Source organism: Ambystoma mexicanum, chromosome 12 (genome assembly GCF_040938575.1).
Source record: "Ambystoma mexicanum isolate Mex_15411 chromosome 12, UKY_AmexF1_1, whole genome shotgun sequence".
Classification (NCBI taxonomy): domain Eukaryota; kingdom Metazoa; phylum Chordata; class Amphibia; order Caudata; family Ambystomatidae; genus Ambystoma; species Ambystoma mexicanum.
Genome location: NC_090936.1, coordinates 428671018 through 428695902, shown reverse-complemented (window position 1 = coordinate 428695902; position 24885 = coordinate 428671018). Strand labels below are relative to the sequence as shown.

The 24885-nt window shown below is 49.6% G+C and overlaps 1 protein-coding gene across 8 annotated transcripts in view; it reads left to right on the top strand.

Moving 5' to 3' along the window:
• KDM5A (lysine demethylase 5A) overlaps positions 1-24885 on the top strand; it is a 1841472-nt gene that overhangs the window by 753098 nt on the left and 1063489 nt on the right. For all 8 annotated transcript variants that reach the window (XR_011281783.1, XM_069628595.1, XM_069628593.1 and 5 more), the window contains one exon: positions 22689-22808. Coding sequence is in view for 7 of the 8 variants with exons in the window: in XM_069628595.1 (XP_069484696.1) it covers positions 22689-22808 (120 nt within the window). In the remaining variant the exon portion in view is untranslated. The remainder of the gene's footprint in view (positions 1-22688; positions 22809-24885) is intronic.

The window sequence follows — 24885 nt, the reverse complement described above, 5'->3', positions numbered from 1 at the left end:
TACTATCTGGAATACGAGCACGTGTTGACCTCACCAAGATAGGTAAGGCACCTCTGCCTCTACGTGCGGTACATTGCTGACAATTTTGGCATTTCGACGGGACCTCTGGAAGAATTGAAGGACTTCTTCGGAATGATGAATGGGAAACACCCAAATTTACTACTGAGACAAGTGACACGACCATACATTTCCTTGACGTGGAGATATACACAAAGGAACAGTCCTTAGAAACAAGGATCTACACTAAACAAATTGATCGAAATAGCCTATTATAGGCGACAGGTTTTCATCCGCAAAGAAGAATCGGCAGTGTTCCATTTAGTCAATTTCTATGCTATCGCAGGAACATCTCTGAGGAATAGTCCCTCTTGCTACGGAAAAAGTTCACAGCCAGGGGCTATAACCCAATGCTCATTTCTGAAGTTGTGGAGAAAGTAAGCCGGATTGACCGAGAGACACTTCTCACTCCGAAACAACCAAAGATGATGAAATCTCTTGTCTGTGTCACCATGCACATGACACAAAGTAGGAGGATCAAAAAGAAAATGCAGAAAAACTGGCCAATGTTTGGAATGGATCCCCAGCTTCAACAATTATTTAAAAAAACTCATGACATTCGTGTACAGGAACAGCAGGTCTTTACGTAATAGCCTGGTGAAAGCGGAAGTTCTTTAGCTATCAATTAAAAACCAATTCAAAGGGACGATCTCATGCCACAATTGTCAACATTGTGGAATTATCATCCTAGTAAATAGTATTTCACATCCACACTCTGGTGAACAGTTTCTGCTGAAGCATTCCTGCACCTGCGATTCAAACAATGTGATCTACGCACTAAAATGCTCATGTGGTTATTATGTGGGTATGACCACCAGGAAAGTTAACACAAGATGGACAGAACATAAGTCAAATATCAGGACTAAAAATCAAAAATCTCTAGTAGCCATGCACTTCCTTGAAGCCCGACATAAGATTTCCCAGCTCAAATGTGTGATCCTTAAACAGGTGACAATGGGTAGCAGGGGTGGGGATATCCAGCGCAAACTGTTAAAGAGAGAAATTTTGTGAGTGGACCTGTTGGACTCACTGAGCCCTAGGGATATGAACAATGAGTTTGATCTAATGTGTTTTGTGTAAAGGGACTGATACATTGGTTGAATCGGTAAAGAACCTGCATGAGAGAGTATGTCCTCCATGGGTCACGAGGACATTACCATGCCCTTTTGAATGCACATGACATTGGTGGAATTGGCAAAGAAACTGCAAGAGAACAGAGTATGTCCCTCTTGGGTTAGAGGGACACTGCTGTGCTCCCTCCTTTGAATATGCATGCTATGATCTATTTAAATATGCTAGTAGATGGTTCAATGTCGGCTGCAGCTTACTTCGAATGTCTACCAATTATGTTAACACACTGTGTTTTTGGCATCATGTGGGACATTCTAAAGTAATTCAAGATATCCAAGATTACCATGTAAATGTCTATTTATTAAGGATGTCCCTTAAAGATTACTCTGTAGACAGTCGACGGCTCACCCTGTGATTGTCAGTGAATTTAGTGAATACACTGTTTGTATCCAGTTAGGATGACGGTCCTTGAAGCTCTCACAAATGCTACATGTCCACCTTGGACATCTGGGGTTGAGTTCTGTTGAATTTGTATATATGTTGAACACTATGGGTGATGTTAACTTGCTTTGATGTTGGGGTGCCTTCCAGATGGCACATATGGAAACGCCCCTGAAACCTAGGTTGGGCATCATTGGGGATGTAGGTAAGCACACATTGCAATAGACACATGGGATGCATCCACGGAGTGCTTCCTGCGTGGTGGCACCCCGCAGATAATCTCTTTTCTGCGGTTGTGCCCCCACTGCCACCCCGTTATACGTTCGGGTGATCGTATCCTCGATCACCTGGGATGACACAAATGTCTTTTTCAATCTCCCGTGTCCACGCTGGGACACAGATTAATAGTGGGTCATGATGACGACCGGCAAAACTGAATTAGCGACTCCTAAACACACTTTCTCCAGCATGGGGTCTGGCATGGATTCACATGCTCATGAATATTCCCCGTCGTCAGGCTGGGAATCCTCGGTAAAGAAAAAACCAGTATCAGTTTCGTTTCTGATCTGTCTTTCGTAGTAACAACCAATCACTGGTCTCTGCGTCATACTGACCACAGCCAATGACTGCCCTCTACCTAAGCACCGCCTCTGGCAGCCATCTTCAGATTTTTACCGCACGTTCATGTGTTGGGATCCTCGTGCTATTGCTCTCGAGCGTTAGTGCTATTTTTTCACGTTTTTTCTCAAAAACTTCGTTTTTTCGGTCAAAAGAGCCTCGAGCTCCACCGACTCTCCATCCGATCAACGGGGACCCGTGTCGGATTCGTCTGCGCCCCTCAAGGGTGAAGATTTCGTCGAGCTACGCTTTTGGAGGACTCCAGAAGTTTCTCAGGCCCGGACATGGCCCAGGAGAAGGGATGCTCGACGCCCGGAAAGCTGTTCAGGGTCTGCCCTGGATGCCTGCTGCAGAACGTCTTTAAGGAGGACGAACACTCCTTTTGTCTCTACTGCTTACATGAGGACAAGACGCACGTGGAGAAGGACTGTGCGTTTTGCGGCAACATGTCGGAGCGGACCATGAAGGACCGCCATCAACGTCTCGCCAACTGGCTGGAAGGGAAGAGCCCGTCAGGCGAGAAGAAGAGGAAGAAATCCGAGCGGTCTTCTAAGACCTTTGAGGACGCCCCAGTGATGGGGGTCCAACACAAGGCAAAGCACCGCGAGTCCGCTGGCACCGGGAGCGCCGAACGGTCGGGCTCTACGGGCGCCAGGCAGGGCGCACCCTCCCCGGCACCATCAACCACGAGCCAACGCTCTGGGTCGGGTAAGAGGAAGGCCGAGCACCCGGCGAAGCTCCTGGAGAGGCCCCGGTCGAGCTCGAAGGCCCCATCGGAGGGGGAGCGAGGCAGTGTCCCCCCCCTCAAGGATAAGACGGTGAGCGCACCTAAGGTGGTGAAGGCCTTAATCCATCCGGCCAAGCCCTCTATCGAAACTGTCGCGGCGGCCCTGGCTCAGCCTGTGGGGGCTACACCAGTGGTGGCGACCTCGGGGCTCAGAGTCTCCCTGCCACCTCGGAGGGAGTCCTCTTTTGCGCCCATCGATAGGACCCCTGTGAAATCCCCCGTGGGGAAGAAAAAGGGGGGGCAGGGCGTCGTCGTAGATTCGGCCTCAACCTCGGAGGAGGAGCTGGTCGAAGTCTTAAGCCACGGCCTCGGCGTAGAAGAAGACCGGCCCGTCGGGATGGATCCCGACGCAGGTGACGACATCATCGAGGGTACCGACGGGGCCCCTGATCGCCCGTCGGATTCCCCTCTGCCAGCGCCGCGAGACAACTCGGCGGCCATTTTGTTGGCTATACAGTCCTTATGCTCAGAGATAAGGACGAGACTACCGTTGCCGACGGAACCTCTCCCTTCGGGGGACCCAGAACCGGGACCTTCTGGTGTTCCCCCTACCAAGAAAAGAAGGATCCACCCTCCGCCTCCTTTTCAGCCGTCGCGCCCCTTCCAGCCCTCCTCCCCGTCCACCCGAGGGGATGATACGGGGACTGACACCGCAGCGACGAATACGGACGACGAGGTATACGACGAGGATGTACCGTCGTCGCCTCCCACCAGGGCTTCTCCGCCCGACGAGATTGGATCGTTCCACTCCATGATCACTAGGGCATCCGAGCTTTTCCAACTCTGCCCTGAGGAGAAGAAGAAGGAAGGTTTCCTTTATCAGCGGCGCGAGGCCAAGAGGAAGACGGTCCTCTCAGTGCCTCTATTGGACGACATTTGGGATGAGGGCCTCAGCCTCCTCAAGAACCCTTCCACGACGCCAGCTAGAAGGGACCGGTACGAGAAGAAGTACCGGGTCCCGGACACGGCCCCCCTGTGCCTCCGGGCGCAGCCTACCCCGGACTCTGTCGTTTCCGCGGCGGCCAGGAAAAAAGCGGGGGGGGGGGGTGCGGCCTCCACATCGACTTCCCCACCGGACGGCGAGGGAAAGAAATTGGACGCTATGGGACGCAGAGTCATCTCGTCTGCGGCGACGACGATTAAAGCGGCCAACGCCTTGGCTATCGTGGCCCGCTACGACAGGGAGCTCTGGTACAAACTGGCTCCCCTACTGGACTTCTTGCCGGACGACAAGAGGGCAGAGGCCCTGGAGATCCTGCAGAAAGGTGAGGTGGCTTCGGACCACGCCATTACCGTTGCGACGGACATCGCCGACACTGGGTTCCGCCAGTTGGGCAACGGCGTTTGCCTTAGGCGGCGTGGATGGCTCAAGGCTACGGACTTCCGTCAAGACGTTCAGACCAGAGTCCTGGACATGCCCTTCGATGGGAACAACCTGTTTGGGAAAACAGTGGACGATTCCCTTCAGGCCATTAAAGCGGACACCGAGACGGCCCGGGCCCTTGGAGTTCTGCAACAACGGCGGACGCCCTTTCGGAGCAGCGGAGGCAAGGGCGCCTCCAAAAGTTCAGGCGGCGGTTTCTCCACCTACCGTCAAGCGGCCCGCTCGTCGGCTCAGGAGGCCTACAGAGGACGAGGCAAGTCTGGCGGACCCCGCCGTCGTCGCCAAGGAGGTCAAGGCGGCAAAGCCTCGTCGAAGCAGGATTGAACCGACCGTGGGGTCGGGCCCCCACCGAAGCACCCCGGTGGGAGGCCGGCTGGCGAGCTTCGTCAGCGTGTGGGAGTCCATCTCCACCGACCGTTGGGTGCTGGACGCCTTGGCCCGGGGCCATGCGCTCGAGTTTCAAAGAAGGTGTCCGCGCGTCCCCCCCGTGGCCAGGAAAGAACTTCACGTCCCTCAACTTCTCCTGGAGGTAAAGGCGATGCTGAGGAAGGGCGCCATCGAACTCGTCCCAAAGAGACTTCGGGGCTCCGGAGTTTACTCGAGATACTTCCTCGTGAAGAAGAAGACGGGGGGGATGGCGCCCCATCCTGGACCTGCGACGTCTGAACAAGTTCATCAAGGCGCAAAAGTTCCGGATGGTCACCCTCCAGCACGTCCTGGGTCAGCTGGAGGAAGGAGACTTCCTGTCGTCGTTGGATTTGGAGGATGCCTACTTCCATATTCCCATCCTAAAAGGGCACCGAAAATTCCTCAGGTTTGTGGTCCAAGGGCGTCACTACCAGTTCAAAGCCCTCCCCTTCGGACTACGGTCGGCCCCCAGGGTATTCACCAAGTGCCTTGCACCGGTGGCGGCGCAGCTGCGCCGCGAGGGGATCCACGTCTACCCCTACCTGGACGACTGGCTCATCCGAGCCAGGACGAGGGAGCTCGCCCTGGATCACACGGCAAGGACCGTCCGACTCCTCACAGACCTGGGATTCTCCGTGAACTACGCCAAGTCTCACCTGGTACCCGCGCAAAACGCACTGTTTCTGGGAGCGAAGCTCGACAGTGTCTCTTCTGGCCTCCCCGTCGGAGGAAAGGACCAGGTCCATCCTGGGCAAGGTACAGCGGATGTTGGTTTCCGACGCGGCCAAGGTGAGGTCCATCAAGTCCCTCCTCGGAATGATGTCTTCCTGCATCTACCTCATTCCCATGTGCAGGCTCCGGATGCGCCCGTTGCAGGAGTTCCTGGACGCGCGCTGGATCCAAACGACGGGCAGCTTCGAGGAGAGGATCACACTCGACGAGAGTTTCCGCCGAGCGGTCCGGTGGTGGGGCAAACGCACGCATCTGACGGCGGGCATGGACTTCCAGACCCCAGACCACCAGGAGACAGTGACCACCGATGCCTCCCTGGAAGGGTGGGGAGCGCACACCGAAAATCTGCACGCGAGAGGCCTTTGGCTCCCGACGGAGAAGTCCCTCCATATCAACGTCCTGGAGCTCCGTGCAGTGTTCTGGGCCCTCAGGTCCTTCCTTCCGTCCCTCAAGGGCAAGGTGGTGAGGATCTTCACCGACAACACCACCACCATGTTTTACATCAGGAAACAGGGCGGAACCAGGTCCCCAGCGCTGTCCAAGGAGGCGCAGGACCTGTGGCATTGGGCCGTCGCCCAAAGGATGTTTCTGGTGCCGTTTCATCTGGCAGGGATAAAAAACACCATCGCCGACTCACTCAGCAGGGAGCTGCGCTCGTGCCACGAGTGGGAACTACGGCAGGATCTAGTGGATCGCCTCTTCCGACGGTGGGGCACACCCCAGATCGACCTGTTCGCGACGGCTACGAACTCCAAGTGCCGGAGGTTCGCCAGCAGGTTTCCCCAGGCGAGGAGCATGGGCGATGCTTTCTCGTTCCCCTGGGAGGGCCTGTTCCTCTACGCGTTCCCTCCTTTGCCACTGCTAATCCGGCTCGTCAACCAGCTCAAGAGGTCACGGTGCAGGATGATCCTCGTCGCACCTGCGTGGCCGAGGCAGATATGGTTCCCGGACCTTCTGGACTTGTCAGCGTCCCCGCCAATCAAGCTGCCGGTGGACGCGGATCTTCTCTCCAGGGAAGGAGGCGCCATCCTCCACCACGACCCGAAATCGCTGAACTTGCAGGCCTGGCTCCTGCAGCGCTAGAGTTTGGAGGATACGACATACCGGCCGACTGCAGAGAGGTTCTTGCAAATGCCAGGGCGTCCTCGACTCTTAAATGCTACGGACACAAATGGAAGAGGTTCTCTGTCTGGTGCCACGCACAGAAGATTAACCCTCTACGGATTACGGCTCCCCAGGTACTGCCGTACCTGCTTACGCTGGCCAAAGCTGGACTGGCACACGCGTCCATCAAGATTCATCTTGCTGCGATCTCCCGATACACCAGAACCACGGTCCGGACGTCCTTGTGGTCTCATCGTCTGGTGAAAGAGTTCATGAAGGGACTATTCAGATCGTTCCCGCCGGTGAAGGCTCCGGCCCCGGCGTGGGAGCTCAACGTGGTGCTGACCAAGCTCATGGGACCTCCGTTCGAGCCTCTGCACTCGGCCCCGTTGAAGTTTCTGTCGTGGAAAGCAGCGTTTCTTGTGGCCATCACCTCCGCACGACGGGTGGGAGAGATCCAGGCCCTTTCCTGCAAGGCCCCGTACTTGACTTTTCACGACACGAGGGTAGTGCTCAGGACGCACCCCTCCTTCATGCCCAAGGTACCGTCGGACTTCCATCTCAACGAAGCCTTGGTGTTGCCTGTGTTCTTCCCGTCGCCTTCGTCGCCGGCTGAGAGGACTTTGCACTCGCTGGATGTGGCTAGAGCGCTGAAGTTCTACGTGGACCGCACGAAGTGTTTTCGGAAGACGTCACAACTCTTTGTGAACTTTGGACCTGTCAATCAGGGGAAGGCTCTCTCGAAGGCTTCCATTTCCAGATGGCTCTCCGGCTGTATCATGTACTGTCATCGGTTGGCAAACCGACCGCTGCCTGGCCGTCCGAGAGCCCATTCCACCAGAGCGATCGCAGCTACCACGGCGTTCCTATCTGGTGTGCCCCTGCTGGACATATGCAGGGCTGCTACGTGGAGGTCGACGCACACCTTCACGAAATTCTACTGCGTTGATCGGGATTCCAGGGAGGAGTCCAGGGTCGGCCAAGCAGTGCTGCGCAACCTGTTCGCCTGAGGTGAGCCTGGTGAGGAGGTAAGATGCTTAATGTTGAGTTTGATGTAATGCTTAATGTTGAGCCGTTGCCACCTCCCGTGGTTGTGCATGTGTGTACTGCTATGTATTCTTTATTCATGAGCATGTGAATCCATGCCAGACCCCATGCTGGAGAAGGAACAAGTTACTTACCTGTAACTGTTGTTCTCCAGCATGGGTCTGGCATGGATTCACATGCGAACCCTCCCGCCTACCCCTCTGCGGCTCTTCACTTGGTCATACTGCCACTTCACATGCTTCCAAATCTGAAGATGGCTGCCAGAGGCGGTGCTTAGGTAGAGGGCAGTCATTGGCTGTGGTCAGTATGACGCAGAGACCAGTGATTGGTTGTTACTACGAAAGACAGATCAGAAACGAAACTGATACTGGTTTTTTCTTTACCGAGGATTCCCAGCCTGACGACGGGGAATATTCATGAGCATGTGAATCCATGCCAGACCCATGCTGGAGAACAACAGTTACAGGTAAGTAACTTGTTCCGCATTGGTGTAGTTGGTGAGAGGCTCTCCTCCCACTGACTCGTTCTGGCAGGCGGACATGGTCCGCATGTGAATTTATTACATGAAGTCAGACCATTTTGGTTGGTCGCACCTTCCCAGCAGACGACATTCTTTGAGATGTCTAGCCGACTATCTCTGCCCTATGTGGTTATGGTGGTAGAATTATCTTGTTATGATGTATGACTCTCCAACCCGCGTTTACAACTCAGGGCGTCCGTAGCAACAGTTACCCTGATGCCTACGTGCTGATTAGGCCCACACCAAGATGGCCAATGGTGTTCGTGGCTCCCTGCGCGCATGCACTGGAGAGCCATGACATTGTGTAAAAATTGCAAGTCTCGAGCCAGCCGCGACTAGACGCCGACGTGTCTTGTGTCTTTGTGTACAAGATAGGATCTCTATAGTATTCTGACTTGAATATTCACCAGTGTTTGGTATCTTGATTATGCATGTGATGACCACGGTATCCTAGAAACGAGGGCTGCCACTAATTACCTGAGAAGTCAGTTTTTCGCTCACCCCCAATATAACCTAAATCAAGTGACCACACTGCAAGGAAATAAGGGTTAAGTTGACCCATGGTTTCGAGTGCAGCGAGCTTTGCCCTTGTACAGTGGGGACACATACTCTCTGCCTGATTGGCACGGATTGTATAAATGCTCATATGTATCTTTTCCCTGCTAGCCCACTACAGTTGGGCGACCATATTGTCCTTCACTATGGACCTTTTAAAACAGGTTATGATGGTACTCTATATCTAGCCCCACCACAACCTCTGTTTTGATTCAGACCTATTCATGACTCCCCGCCATTTCGGTTTTCCCAGTCTCATTCAACGTCATTCCATTTCTTTTGCCGATTTAGATACTGTTTGCCTGAGTGCGCCACCGCTATTACCCAACATTTTTCAACTGCACCCACACGATTGGGTGAGTAGTTTTGATTATTCTTGGCCTGCAAAGCAGCCACTTTGAATTGTGTGATCAAATGGTTGCACAGTACACAATACTTACGCTGCACCCTCACCACTTTAGGTATCTCGCCAGAGTTCTTTGACAAGAATCCGAAGGTTAGTGTATTTTTGCTTTTGAATCTCTAGTAAGCTCGTTTTTATCAAGTATGAACCTACCTGAATGCCTAATACTGAAAGCACATTCTTTGTAGCCCTTTAGGGCCTTACACGAAAAAAGATTGAAAAGGAACATATCTCTCCCACCCTGAAGATGGATCTTGAATCCGAAACTAGTTGGGCATTGAGACACCAATAAGGAGCTATCTTGGAGTTATGAATGTCATGACTCTTGTTCAAGTCCAAGTATGAAGACTGTAAACACTGGACTGAGTTTACTTTACATGGACCTTTTGCTATTGCTAATTGTTACAGCCCGTTTATGTTAATATGGACAATGATCTATGGATTATACAACGATAATAAATGTGTTTCTTTTATGTTAAAAAAAAAGCATTTTTTTCTGCTGGTAATGATGTTAATGGATGTTTACTTTGCCTCTGAGCATCTGAATAAGAATACATAGCAATATTGAATGCTGATTCCCACTACCAGTTAGGTAGGCACACTTGGAAGTTTCCTAACAGACACAGGGACTGTCAGCCTCTCGGACAGGCCACCCATATACCTTCCAACGTGCCAAGCACATCTTCTGGCGCAACAGGGGGGCAGGGTGAACCACCCCACGCCGCAGAAATTAGCCCTTGCACTGTGGTTCCTGAGCAGGTCACGCTAGGGCACCTCAGCCTCTCACAGGCTAACTTAGAAATCATTCAGGGTGCGAGGAGCAAGGCTGCCAGTAGCCCAGTACAAGAGTAAGTGGACTAGGTTCTGTCACTGGGCGGACTCTAAGGAGATCGACTCCCTTACGTGCATGTTGGACGATGTGCTCTCCTTGCGCACTCAGGTGTGCAGGTGGACACATTCTGCACGTATTTGGCAGCCATAGGGGTCTACAGAAACTCGGTGGAGGAGGTCTTCTCCTCTTCCAACCCGATATTCAAGAGGCATTTGACGGGCCTTGCCAGACTTTACCCGCCCATCAAAAAAACCACACCCCGTGTGGGACCTCAATGTAGTGTTGGGACCTTTGGCGCCCAAGCCCTTCGAATCAATGGCATCCGCGGACATCAGGGTGATCACCATTAAGACAGCCCTGCTAGTGGGCCTCACTTCAGCTCGCAGAGTCAGCGAGATACAGGCTCTGGTGGCGTCAGAGCCATATACTACTTTTCACAAGGATAAGGTAGTCATGCGGACACACCCAACGTTCCTACCAAAGGTACCCTCCGCTTTACATCTAAACGAGGAAATCGTCCTGCCTACATTCTTTGCTGAGCCTATGGACAAGGCTCAAAGGATTCTCTATTGTCTGGATGTCAGATGCGCTCTGAAATTCTATTTGGACAGGACCATGATCTTCCGCAAGTCAGACGCACTGTTTGTCACCTTCGGGGGAGTCAAGGCCCGGGTATCAGGCATCCAAGGCCTCAATAGCACGGTGGATGGTCTCGGCCATCAAGGAGGCCAATGAGGGGCAGCACAAGCCACATCCACGTAACATGCACGCCCATGCAGTCAGAGCCAAGGCCACGGCCATTGCATTCCAACGGCAGGTCCTGTGGCAGGTCATCAGCAGGGCGGCCACCTGGACCACCCTTTCGGCTTTCTGTAAGCATTACTGTTTGGACGCCGGTTCTAGATCAGACGCAGCTTTTGGACAGGCGGTTCTAAGAAACTTGTTTTCTTAAAGAGGGTCTCCTCTCCACCCTAGGGCTACACTCAGTTGTAATCGCCCATTCAGTATGGAGGAAAGGGGACGGGATGTAAGAGGAATTAGAAGTTACTCACCATAGTGACTGATGTACTCTTAGTCCTTAGTCCCCTTTCCTCCATACGTCCCACCATCCTCCCCTCTAACAAAACTGTTGTCATTAGGCAATGTTAAAATATTGTCAACGCTTCTATAGGGACTGAGGTTTGGCGCCGGAGGGTGGAGTCAGGGGAGCACCTCTAAATTTAAAGGGTAAGAACGTTTTTTCTGGTAAAAAAGGTTCCGTCTCCTGACCCCAGGAGGGGACGCCATGCAGTATGGACGAAAGGGGACTAAGGACTTCTTAGTCACTACGGTGAGTAACTTATCATTTCTAGGTTGCAGATTACCTTGACGTTGGCTAAGATTGAAATATATATACTTTGATTCAACTCAGGGGTCATGATCTTAGCCCATTTCGGTGGTCTTCGCACAATCTCTTTGGCCCTATTCAGACCCTTCATGGTGGCTTTCCTTGGTTTTCCAATTTTAGATGCATGGCCAGCGGGCGGTGGTCACTTTCAGCCCTATCGATTACCCTGAACTCACCTGCCTGTGCCCAGGCTGATGCTGAAATTAATATGTAGTCAATTAGGGAGGAGCCGTTCGATCCAAAGGTGTTTTTTTTATCTGGTTGGTCTATAGCAAACCTTCCGTTACAGGCTCTAAGCTCAAGGTTATGTCAGATTGTAAATTGTTGGCTGCCAAGGGGTGCAAAGAAGTTGGGCCAGATGCCATCAGGTCGGGAATATCCCAGGCTTCGTCTTGGTCCACCCACAGACCCACAAGCAGCTTCATCAGCTCCAGTTGTAAGATGAAGTCCCCACCATCATTTAAAAAGGACGGATTTTGGCCTGCTGCTTTGTTGGCGGATAATCAAGACTCTGCTCGGGCAGTTAACTCTGCCCCTGCCCACTGGAAGACCAACAGCATAGTCACAATGAAAAACGTCTGACAAACTATTCAAAGGAGCAGCTTTTAAGCACTGCTCGATGTACAGGCATGGAAGGAGCCCCCTCTTAGAATATGTAGACGAAATGGAGAGGGGGTGGGGGGGATTTTTAATCCACGAGATTCAGAAGGGTCACAAATCTGTGTGCACAGCAGACTGCACACATTGATTTAACAGATAGGACCACGCTGCACGGTCTGATCTTTCAGCGACTTTCACTCCATAGTCTCTATGGACCCACCAATTTTTTGCTTTGTTTCTTATCCTGTTGTGGATGTTTGAGGCTGAAATAAAGCCTTCAGCTTCACTTATCCTGCCTTTTGCTAATTTGTTATGGGGAAACTGATCAGTCCTTCAGACTTTCCATAAGAAACTGTTTCCCTTTTTTATCTTTTTACATTTTTGTAACTTTTTAGCCTTTCACACAACATATTACAAAAGTATCCCCATTGCACTAAATTGTATCCTCGTAGCGTTTTACACTTGGGATGTTTGGTTAATTTTAGATGTGCCTAAAGACAAGCTGGTGGCAGCAGATATTTATTTTGAAAATGTTTGCTGTGTACATTCATGTTTACCGCATATGCCTACTAAACGTGGCTAGTGCCCTAAAATGGCAGACACAAGATTTTCGATTGTTTTTTGGGCATATTGTAATTTGTCCTTCTTCCCGCCTTGTCGGGTCAGAAAATGCCAGAAGGAAAGCTGCTGCTGTCGCATGGTGTTTGGGGGAGGGGAATGGGTGTCTGTGTCTGTGTGTGTGTGTGTGTGTGTACATGAGTGGGGCTGTCTAGCCCTATTCCACATATGTGGTGCCAGAGAGTCTGCGTTTAGAGACATGAGAGAAACCAGTAGTGCACCCAATTGGGCCACTACTGGCTGTTTGAATGGTGCAGATCCTTCTCATTGGGTTGCTTGGACTTGCTTCCAGGCTGGATTTTGGATAAGAGGACTCCTCCTGCAGCCATTTTTTCAAATCGGCACTGTAGCCAAGAATCCCTCATAGATGAACAGCTGAGTGAAGGTCCGACTCCGGAAGAGGCCTTGCATCCTTTCCTGCATCTTGCCAGTTGAAACCTGCCTGGACTAGCTGATCACCGAAGACCCTGAGTTAAGCTTCAGCCCTTGAACTGGTGAGACCAACTAGTCTCGATGCCAGCAATCCTGACCCTTAAGTGTCTATGCACCACCCAGTGGACTGACCAGCTCTCTCGTGGGCTAGCCCACCAGAAGCATCGCTGTTCTGTGGCTGCACCCAGAACTTCACTGTTTGCCAGCATGTTGTACAAGTTGCCTTCCCTGCAAATGTCAGTGTCCCCGCCTCAAGAACCAATGTGTCCTGTCCTAGAGAAGCTTCTTCTGGACGGATGCCTGTCTTCGTCTTTGTGAGGTGGCTGTTGCTGGGACTCGGCTTCCCCCATACTCTAAAATTCTAAATTTGAGGATGGGCAAGTAATCGCATAGTCTTTTTGCCACAGAGGCCCCTCTCAAAGTGCAAGTTACTTGATGTTGATTCAAATACTCTAGTAAAGTGGTTTCTCTTAGGATCTTTACTGTATTAATTTACTTACCTCAAATGTTCATTGTTAGGACTGTCCCTCGAAGGCCGCCGTCAAGGCTGATGTCATCGGATGTTATAAGTAGGACGCACTGCGCCTGTAGACTCAGTTCTGTTTTTTCCTAAAACGTGTTTGCTTCGAGAACTCGGCGCGCCTCGTTATCAGCTTCGATAATGTCTTCTTCTTCGACCCCTCCGACCCAGCAGTCTGGCTTTAAAACGTGCAGTGACTGAAAGTCCAAGATGTCCATCACTGACTCGCACCGTATCTGCTTGTGGTGTCTGGGTGAGAGCCACAACACCGACGACTGCGCGAAGTGCAGTCGTTGACTGGCAAGGCCTTGCGGAAGTGGAAGTTGCAGGTAGGTCTGGTATCCAAACCCGTAAATCCAAGAAATCTGGTCTTTCCACCGACGACTCGAGGGGTGACTCTTCCCGTCGGAAGGAGTCCAGGGGATCTCGGTCCTGCAGTGGTTCTCGCCACTCGTCCTTGTCGAGGCACTCCCGGAAGAGGCTTCATCGTTCGCTTTCCCCGTCCTCGTTGGATGTTGGATCCGTGAGGAAAGTGGCTTGGCCCACTTAATCCTCTACTCTGGAGGAGTGTGAGGCATTCAGGGAGAAAATGTTGGATATTTTTCAATCTTAGGGCCCTGCCCCGGCCCCGTCTTCGGCTGAAGCCGACGGGGAGTGGTCTCGGTCGGACGTTCGCGTGCCTTCGTCCCGGACGGTCAGCGCAATAAGCATCAGGAACCGTCGAGGTCCCGTTCGGACAAAGCTCTGGTAGATCGCCAGAGACGTTCCAGATCCTGGTCGAGGTCCTCACCCCGATGAGACCCGAGGAAGGTGTCGAGCCCGTCTGCGCCGTGCCCATCGAGTGCGGCTATCGGGGCTTTGCCATTGACCAGGCCCTCCGAGCCCTCCACGCCATTGTCGATGCCAAAGCCGTCGGCACCCTTAACGCCATCGGGGGCCTACAGGTCTGAATTTGATGGTGGAGGCCCCTAGAGCCGTAGATCCTCTGAGAAAGTCTTTGGCTAAGACTCTGAGGCCCCCTGTGGACTCCAGGTCTACTTCTGTGCCTAGGAGGGAGTTCTTTCACACTCTACGAGATATTTATATGGGGAAGTCTGATGTGGAGTTGGGGCCTTTTTGTGTTCCTGGTAAAACTCCTGCAGCTCCTGACATGGTCTTTTCGGAGGATAGTCAGCTGGAAGATCTGAGGCAATCTTTACACGATGCCAGTGGCCTGGATTCATCTCCTGAGATGGAGTTTGGCAGGCCTGGGGCTCATGCTGAATCCTCCTATAGGAGGTTGATGTCAAGGGTTACAGAGTACTTGGGGTGGTCCGGCCCTCAAGTTGAATTCGATCAGGATGACCTGACTGACGTTTTAGATCAGGGTCCGTCCACAGACCCAGTGTTGCCTTTTCACATGGTGTTACAGAAAAGGGTGGCTGCTACTTCGAACAGCCCGGAGTCTCTTCTGACGGTCAACAAGTCGCCGACTAAGAAATACCGCCCATCCAGTAGCGACCCCAACTACTTATCCACACACCACACTCCGGAGAGTTTGGTGGTTCAGGCGACCACAGCCACCTCGAGGCAGGCGGCGTACCCTTCCATCCCTCCAGATAGGGACGACAAGCGCTTCGATGGATGGGCTTGCAAGGTATTTTTGGTGGGGAGTATGGCTCTTAAATCGGCCATCTCCACATGTGCCTTGGCCACATTTTCACACACACTGTGGAATTGTCTCTCGGCGGCTGAGCTTATTCCCGAAGGGGAAGAAATGGATGGTTTCCTTGCTATTGTGCAGGATCGCAAGGATGCCATGTGTGAATCCCTTCAGTCTGGGTTGGACACGGCAGATTGTGTCAGCCGGTCCATGGCTGCGAGCACCGTGATACGCAGGTTTGCATGGTTGCGGAAGGCAGGCTTTGCACCGGACGTGCAGGCCCGTCTTCTCAACCTGCCTTTTGACAGCTCTCATTTGTTTGGCAGCAAGGCTGACTAGAGCCTTGAGGTTGCAGACCTCCAAAGCAGCTGCAAAATCTTTGTGCGCAGCTGTGCGTCAACCTCTGCCTTTTCCTCCTAGGGGACAGCAGTTGGGGTGGGGGGGGGGTTCCTTTCGCTGCTACTCCTCTTTTGGTAGAGCGAGGGGAGCGGATAGTCAAAGGGGACACCATAAAACTACCCATGGTGGACGGGGGAGAGGTGCCAAAGCAGGCAGCTGCCTCTTTGCCCTCAGGCGCTGCCCCAGCTGCTCAAAAACAGCTTTGAGGCCAGGTCTCATTGTTTGCTGGTTGGGGGCAGACTGTCTCAGCATCTCGAAGAGTGGCGAGCCATTACTTCAGATGCGTGGGTTCTGGAAACAATAGCCCACGGCTACTGCCTACCTTTCCTAAATTGGCCTCACGATAATCCACCGGGGAAACTCTCTTTGAAGGTACTGGATCCGCTCCTTGTGCAGGAAATCTTGACCCTGCTGGAGAAAAGCGATATAGAACTAGTGCCTGTGGTGGAGAGGAACAAGGGCTGGTATTCCCCATATTTTTGATTCCCAAGAAAGACGGAGGACTGAGACCCAGCTTGGACTTGCGTCGCTTGAACAAGTTGCTCAGGAAGCACAAGTTCAAGATGGTCACTTTCTCGGGTCCTTCAGGCACTTTGTTTTCAGGATTGGTTGGTGTCATTGGTCCTACAGGATGCTTATTCTCACATACCGATCCATCCAAAGCACAGAAAATACCTGAGGATCGCTGTTGGCAGCTCGCACTATCAGTTTCGGGTCCTGCCATTCGGGTTCACCTCCGCCCGCGGGTCAAGCTCATGTCGGTGGCTCAGGAGCGAGGGGGTTCACGTCTAACCATACGTGGAAGACTGGCTGATCGGAGCGCATTCTCCTGAACAAGCCTTGGATCCTCTCTCACCTGCAACTCCCTTCACAAGCTGGGCTTCTCCCTCAATTTCAAGAAGTCGCATATGACACCTTCCCAACAGCTCCAGTACATCAGGGCTGTGTTGGACACATCCTTGGGGAAGTGCTCGCCACCCAGGGTGAGGGCACATCATTGTCTAGATGGTCGACAAATTTCAACATGCCCAGAGTCGCCCGACTTTCGAATTCTTAAGGTTGCTCGGCCTCATGGCATCCAGCATTTCTCTGGTGCCAGAAGCCAGACTGCGGATGAGAGTGCTTCATTGGGCCCTCAGGACGCAGTGGTCACAATTCTCAGGCAAGATGTCGACTCTCTTTCAGATTCCTCTCAAGGTCTCACAGGATGTTCTGTGATGGGCCAGCGACGGGAATCTGATGAAGGGAGAGCCGTTTTGGCAACTGTCGCAAGTGGTGACGGTAGTGACGGATGTTTCACTCACAGGATGGGGGGGGCTCACGCCTATGAGCTGATCGCCAGCGGTCGTTGGTCTCAGTCAGAGTCCAGACTTCACATAAATCTTTTGGAGCTGAGAGCCATCAGGCTAGCCCTGAAGGCTTTTCTGCCGTTTTTGCGCGGGGATGTGCGTCCTGATCATGACGGACAACACAGCGGCCATGCACTACCTCAACAAAAAGGGGGGGGTGTAGGGTTGCTCCCTTTGTGCAGGGAGGCGATGCAGCTCTGGTTCTGGACAATACAGCAGGAATCTCACTCTCAGCAGTTCATCTGGCTGGAGAGGAGAATGCGGCGGCAAACGCTCTGAGCAGGCAGAGCGCGGTCTCCCACGAGTGGGTGTTGGCTCAGAAAGTCCTTCTGGAGATCTTAGCCCTTTGGGGAACCCCTGAAGTGAAACTGTTCACGACCGGTGCCAACCGGAAGTGCGAGACATATTGCTCAAGGGAATTTCCTCTGAGAGCAGCCTTGGGGGATGCGTTTGTAGTGGATTGGTCATTCCCACTTCTGTATTCATTTCCTCTGGTCCCTGTCATTCCTCAAGTTGCTCCGGATTGGGCCAGGAGATCGTGGTACCTGGACCTTCTAGAAATGTCCATCTGTCCTCCACGCCGTGTTCCCCACAGAGAGGATCTTCACTCACGCGAGGGGGGTAGGGTTCTCCATCCAGAGGTCAAGACTCTCAACCTTCACGCTTGGTTTCTGAAAGGTTGAGATATAAAAAGTGGGACCTCCCGGGTGATGTGATGGAGGTGTTGTTTTTTCGGCCAGACGTCCGGCAACCAAATCCCTGTACCGTTGGCGTAATTTTCTCAACTGGTGCAGCGGACACAATGTCAATCCTTTTCAGTGTTCCATTCCGATGGTTCTTTCCTTCTTGCTTTCTTTGACCCACAAGGGTCTTCAAGTGTGTACCATTAAAGGTTACCTGGCAGCGCTGTCTATTTTCAAGCGCTCGTCTGAAGAATGTTCCTATTTTAAGATTCCTTTAATTTCTCAGTTTTTGAAAGGGCTCACTAATGTGTTCCCTCCGTCACCTTTTCTAGTGCCCGGTTGGGATTTGAACCTTGTTCTTAAGTTTCTTATGGGTGCTCCTTTTGAGCCTTTGCATTCTTGCCCTTTGAGACTGTTCACTCTGAAAACTGTGTTTTTGGTTGCGGTTACTTCCGCTCGCAGAGTGAGTGAGTTACAGGCACTTTCAGTTAAACCACCCATCAATGTGTTTCATAAGGACAGGGTTGTCCTTAGGTTCGTCCTTCTTTTCTTCCGAAGGTGGTTTTGGAATTTCATTTGAGCCAGAAGGTTGTTCTTCCGGCGTTCTATCCTCCTCCAAATCCTGGTAAGGAAGAGGAGAGGCTCCATAGGCTTGATCCTAGGAGAGCGTTGAGCTTTTATATTTCGCGCATGTCCCAGGTCAGAGTGGACAATCAACTTTTCATTGGTTACGCTGGAAAGCGTTTGGGACAAGCTGTGACGAAACAGACTTTGTCTCGTTGGATTATTTTAGCTATCTCCGAGTGTTACCGCTTGGCAGGTAAGGACCCTCAGGCTGGCTTGTGGGCCCATTCTACCAGGGGAGTGGCAGCGTCTACTGCCCTGCAGAGGGGTGTTCCTATTCGTCACATCTGTGATGCCGCCACCTGGGCTTCAGTACATACTTTTGTACTGGACTACTCCCTCGATTCCATCTGAGGGCAGGATCTGGCCTTTGGCAAGGCAGTCCTTTATTCCGCAATTTGATTGGGCATGCTAAATTTGTGTTCTAAATTATTTTCCCACCTCCTTGCTTGGTACTGCTTTGGGAGTCTGTCATAGATATGGAATACGTCGGAGGACCCAATCCCCTCGAAGAACAAGTTACTTTCTTACCTGGTAACGTTCTTTCGATGTGATGGTCCAACGACTTATTCCATATTGCTCCCTCCCTACCTTCCCCGCTGCAGAATTTCTTTTGCGATTGCAGCTTGCGTTCCGCAAGGCCTTGTGTGTCTGACTGGCAGAAAACTGGTGGCACACGTTCTGGGGGAAAAAAACTACAACTGAGGCCTTGATCGTTGTGCATCCTACTTATCGCATCGGGTGACGTCGGCCGTCGGAGGAGGTCCTCGGGGACGGCGCATCGACGTCATCGACACAGGACGCAGACGCTGAAGATTTTCCAAAGCAGCATAGCTGTGGACATTACCTGTCATAGATATGGAATACGTCGTCGGACCATCCCATCGAAAGAACGTTACCAGGTAAGAAAGTAACTTGTTCTTACTTAGGATCTCTCCTAAAACATTATAGTCTGAGAGATTTGCACACACACCACCTTATGTTGAGTGCCAAAGTGATAACTAGTATATTTCTTCTCTCTGCTCCTGTAACTTTTTATCTCCTAGTTATGGCTGGTGGCAGTGGACGTGTTCTACCAACTATTGTCATTTTTGTACTGCAGACTATGTCCATAGTCTCAGTAGTACACAATAGGGACACGAAAGCACCAACTTGGGGCCTCCCTTCTTTTATCGCCATTACTCCCGTGGTGGTTCTTTGTTAGTCGTTAAGCCATTCTGGGAAGGAGAGGTCAGTGTGTGTATTTTGCCATTGGCAATAAACCTTTGGTGTCTCTGCCTAGGCTCCTGTCTGGGCAGGCAGCAAGTGGGGGAGGAGTTTTCTACCCCCCTGTCCTTTGTCTGCCAGACTGCCTGAATAGGTCCAGCTCCCACAGGGGCTCTGGCTGTCCTGATTGGACAGCCAAATGCCCCTTTCTGTAAAAATGCTGAGATTGCTGAGTTTCGAGAGCAAAGTTGATGAATTATAAATGCAGAAAAGTGAGAACGAGGGAAACAGAAAATCCTGAAGGGGGGAATGAAAGAGCCTGTCAAATACCCCACGAAGAGGGAAAGTCCACATATGGGTGTACGAACGGACAAAGGAATAACAGAGAATGGCTGTGATGAAGTGAAAACCAGAGAAACCAATAGGATAAACCATATAGCACACCAAGTATCCGATATTGATGAGAACTGTTATTATCCAAGTCCAGGGTCCGAAATTGAGGGGAGCTGGGAGCTATTTAGCTCCTACTCGTAGCCTCAAAGAGCCTGGTTAGCTTGACACCAACAGCTACCAGGAGCCACTTTTTGCTCCCCAATCCAACATATGCTGAAAATACACACCTATATGAATTTAATTCTGTTTATTTGGAACAAACTATAAATAAAACGTAGGACACTATATATGACATTTAAAGCACAATGGGTCATAAATAAGGGATACTATGATAAGTTTGTATTTTATGTAGAGGTCAGATATGCGGAACGCTATGCACTGCTCCTGGTTCTCCAGTTGTAGCACCTGTTCACTGGTTAATGCTGGATACCCAGGAGCTGGTTTTAGCTCCTGCTTATTCATTCTCAATTTCAGTCCCCGAGTCATTTCTCTAATGAAGCGTTAATTTGCAAAAGTGCTTTGAGACAGTTGATAATAATCAGAGGAACCCAAAAAGGTTTAAGAAACTGAATATCAAGAAGCAGAACGGAATCAAGAATCCCCTAAGGCTATATTTGGACGATATGCTACTGGTATTACAGAATGTGGACACATCTGTTCTGACTGCAGTGAGTCTAATCGTTAACTTCCATGAACATTCAGGATACAAGATAAACTGGTGCAAATCGTAAGCTATGCAAGCCTCGGAAGCTAGTACTAGCCAACAGCTGAGTAATTATGATTTCAGTTGGTGCCCAGAGAGAATGCAATTTTTGGGCATTTGGCTGACAAAGGACGCGGATCGCATGATGGTTGTTAATTTGAATTGTGTAACTGAGAACCTGAAGGATAACATGAGCAGGTGGAATGAACTGATGCTGAGTCTTTGGGGGAGAGTAAACGCAATCAAGATGACATCTGCTCCACGTATTAATTACATCCTGAGTATGGTTCCAATGGTGGCCAAAAAGTAGGAAATACAGAAGATAGAGAGTTTGATACAGCCTTTCTTGTGGCACGCGAAGCTTCCGCATCTGAAGCTGTGGAAGTTGCAAATATCGACTGAGAAAGATGGCCTGGGAGTTGCAGATTTGGCAAATTTCCACCTGGCTTTTGGAGCAAGACCTCTGCTCCCATTCGTTGAGAATTCGACAGATGTTTGGACCCAGGCAGAGATGAGCAGATGTACACCACTGTCACCCAGGGCACTGCTAACATCAGAAGATGCTAATGGTGTGCGCCGGCGTCATTTTTGAGAGAATGTTGGCGTGGCCTTTTGAAACAAACCAAAGCAGATGTCTCCTGCTCTAGCAGCTCATTGTTATGGCTTAACCCTGAGATTAACCTGGAAGGGAAAACACTGTTCTGGCCAAATTGGTTTCTGAGCGTTATACAATGGCTCAGATCTTTTTGAAGATAAAGATCTGAGCCATTGTATACCATGTGATCGGTAATTAATCTGTTGAAACTTTCAACAGATTAATTACCGAAAAAGGGTCTAAAGGATTGCACATTTGGGGAATATCGAAGACTGAAGAATGCTGCTGGTGAGAGAATCCCTGAAGTGCACAAAGACTGGACAGAGTTACTGCAAGAATTCAAGTTGGGACACAAAGCGTCAAAAATCTATAAACATCTGGCAAAATATAAAGAAACTAATGAGAAGCTACTAGATAAATTGTTAGAAGTAACAGATTTGGAATTGAGTGTGAGCAGATGGAACAATATATTCAGGAACGTGGCCTTGACTTAAACCTAGGAGAAAGGGCTAGACATATCAACATTTTGAACAGTGTGTACTGGACACCGCAAAAACTCTTTGAAAGGGGTTTGCTAGAGTCTGAGGCATTTTGGAGATGCAAACAGAGTGAGATCGTTTGAGCACATGCTATGGGAGTGCAGCGGCTTAAGGGAAATCTGGAAAGATGTCAAATTGATTATGAACAGAATTCTGGCATTATCAGCAAAAAAAATGATATTGCGGGAATAGAAGAGTGAGCAGGGGCCTTCTGCTGCTGCATTGTTAAGAGATTTACAGCAAATGTCTACAATAGAGAAAGGGTGATCATGTACAGGAATAAGAAAAACCTTTGTGAGCAAATATGGGAAAGATTCATGGAATAGTAATCCAGGCAGCCAATGTCACAACCTCTACATGCCTGTTTAATGTGTGTTGATATGGTTATAGAGCTGTTAATAATGTATATTAGCCATTACTGTGAAGGAGAGGACTTCAAGAGTTGATACCATAAGTCACGAGAGACTGAAAGTTAATTATTGAAAGAAGAAACCGAGTGGTACAAGGAGTACAATTCAGGAGAAGGGAGTCATTCTCCTTACCTTGGTTATTAATTTCGGGTAGGGTCAGTTAGCTTGGTGTTGTACAGCAGTCAGTTTGTTTTGGACATTGACTATCATCCTAGTTCGTTTTTGCAGGTAGGGAACACCCGATCACAATAGGGAGAGAGAGAGAGGCCTTATTCTTTTTTTAAAAAAAAGTCACATGAGTGTACACTTCCTCCTTCTGACCTGCCACAAGTTCCATAGGAAACTATGGAGGGAAAGTTGCAAAAAGAGAAATACAGACATTTGTTTATTATTTTAAAGTAATTCCACATTTAAAGACATTGTTTTCTAATTCTAATACATTTAAATATGTTCACTTCAGATAGGGGGATATTAATAGAAGACAGGATTTTAAGATAAGAAATTCTGTAATCCTTTGTGTCCTTATGTGTATCCTTTATATGTGCTGTATTAACTAGCTATATTTGCAGTGTTGCTCATTTTACTGTTACAGTATATGCAGTTGGATTGACATTGACTCTTTCCGTCAGGTTTACCGGACCAACCAGTGTGCTGGTGAGTTTGTGGTGACCTTTCCACGAGCTTATCACTCTGGATTTAACCAAGGATACAACTTTGCTGAGGCTGTAAACTTTTGCACTGCTGACTGGGTATGTGACATGCATGATCCGCTATAATTTTTCCTGTACTGTGATTAGACTGCATTGATTTGTTTGTTCTTCATCCCAGAGTGATCATTTGAACATTGTGAATAAGATCTATTTCTGATGAAACTAGAACACTTTTATGCTGTTCCATCTTGAAATTACTGTCCAATAGGTGACGATAGAATATTTGTAAAATTAACCTTGGGGTAGAGCCAGAGAGCTAGCAAGTTTGGTCCATGGATAACATCAAAATTATGTTGTACATCAATTGCAGTAAAACGAAATGTGGATGCACCTTTGGTCTCCTTTAGCCCTTAAGATGTATGGAGAGGTCCTAAATTATGGGTGTTGGGGGAAGGTTCTGTGTGCTCCTTCGAACTCCTCCCAAAATCGTTTTTTAAATCTTCATTTTTTGGACTGCAGCACACTCTCAAACTCCCTGAAGTGGTCGGGAGGCCAGTTAAATGTTGATATGTTGCTTTCTTAGTCAGCAAATCTTTCAACTTTAGGGTATTTGTGTCCTACCCTTAATTTCCCATAATTACCCTTAATTTCTACTTCATGGGATCTTCGTTAATGTTCATAAGCTTTGAATATCTCCATCCTGAGCGGATCTCAAAATCTATTTAACTTGAAATATTTATTTTCTTTTTAAGGCAGTTATAACTTGAACAATCTTTCTGTCTTATTTGTTGCACCTTTTTAGGGGTGTAAATATAGGCATGTCAAATCACCTAATGCAATCTTACATTTGTTAAGATAACCGTAGGTGATTCCCTCCACCTACGGTGGATTTATGGGTTTGTGGTGTTTTGAAAAGCTGCTGGTAGGCAACAAAACATGGCATTTCTAAGTCTCCTAGTTTCTGGTTCGAAGCCAAGATGGTAGCCCCACTAGTGACTCGTGAGCTGACAGTTTGAATGGTCTTTCAATGTTTTCATTGGAGTGGTAGGACAAGCGTTGTGCCACTGTCCATTTAGAGGTCCCCAGCACCAGGTCTTACTTTCCCCAAGACTCTGCACGTACCAACTGTTAGTAAAGATTTCTCTTTACATCACCTTTCATTCCATGTCTATGGACCCTCCTAATGTGTGCTTTTATTTTTGTATCTGACCTGCTCTTTTTACAGTGCAGTGAAGCCTTGAGCTTCACTACACTGTTTTTTTATTCATCATCTTTCAATATGAAACTGACAAGTCCTTCAGGCTGTCAGTACTGAGAAACATGGTTTCCCTTAGTCTTGTTACTACTTTTAGTAACTCGTTATCACTTGTGGTAACTTTTTTTCTGGAGCTTGTGGATCTGCTTAGATCACATGCTCTGCATAGTCCGACATCTAGTGGAAGTCGCAGAGTATTACGAGATTTGATTTTGAAACTCAAACGGACGTCGACAATGTGTGTTAGTAATACTATCCCTAGTGTGACGTGAACTCTACCCATGGTCCTTCACTCATCAAGACCCCTCAGATTGTTTTTTTCCGCCATCGAAGTCAGTCACAAATGCTGAGTTCTTTTCCAGGCGGATGCCTTTAATTAGTTGAAAGTTTACTTGCAGACTCTCTTCAGGCCTTGCAAATTCTTAAAAAACACCACTGGTCTTGCAGGTAGAGTGCCTTAGTTTTTAAACTCGACCTAACAGAAATGCGCTTGCCCCATAATTAGTGGTTACAAAAAATGTACAAGTTCTTTCTGTGATATTGTACATGTCATAATGCTCCCTCCTTTGGTGAGCCTTTCGGGTGTGGGTCTTTTGAGTGGTGTACTGTGGCTGCAGATCCCCCTTTTACCCACCCACAGTGGCTCGAAAGCCAACTCTGTGCCACTCATTTGGCGCAATGGTGATTTGGGCACAGTTACTAACATAGTGGCCTGTTTATAAACCACACGTGCACCTAATGATTAACAGCGATTTGCTGCATCGTTGCTGGATTCAGTCGAAATGGGAAGTTATCCGGTAATGCCTCCCATGTAGCTGGCACTCGTGACACATTTTGTAATAATAATAGTGATGAGTACTCCCATCCCACTGGGAATGTTCCTTCTGCACTGTCCTGGCTCACACTTAACAAATATTCTGA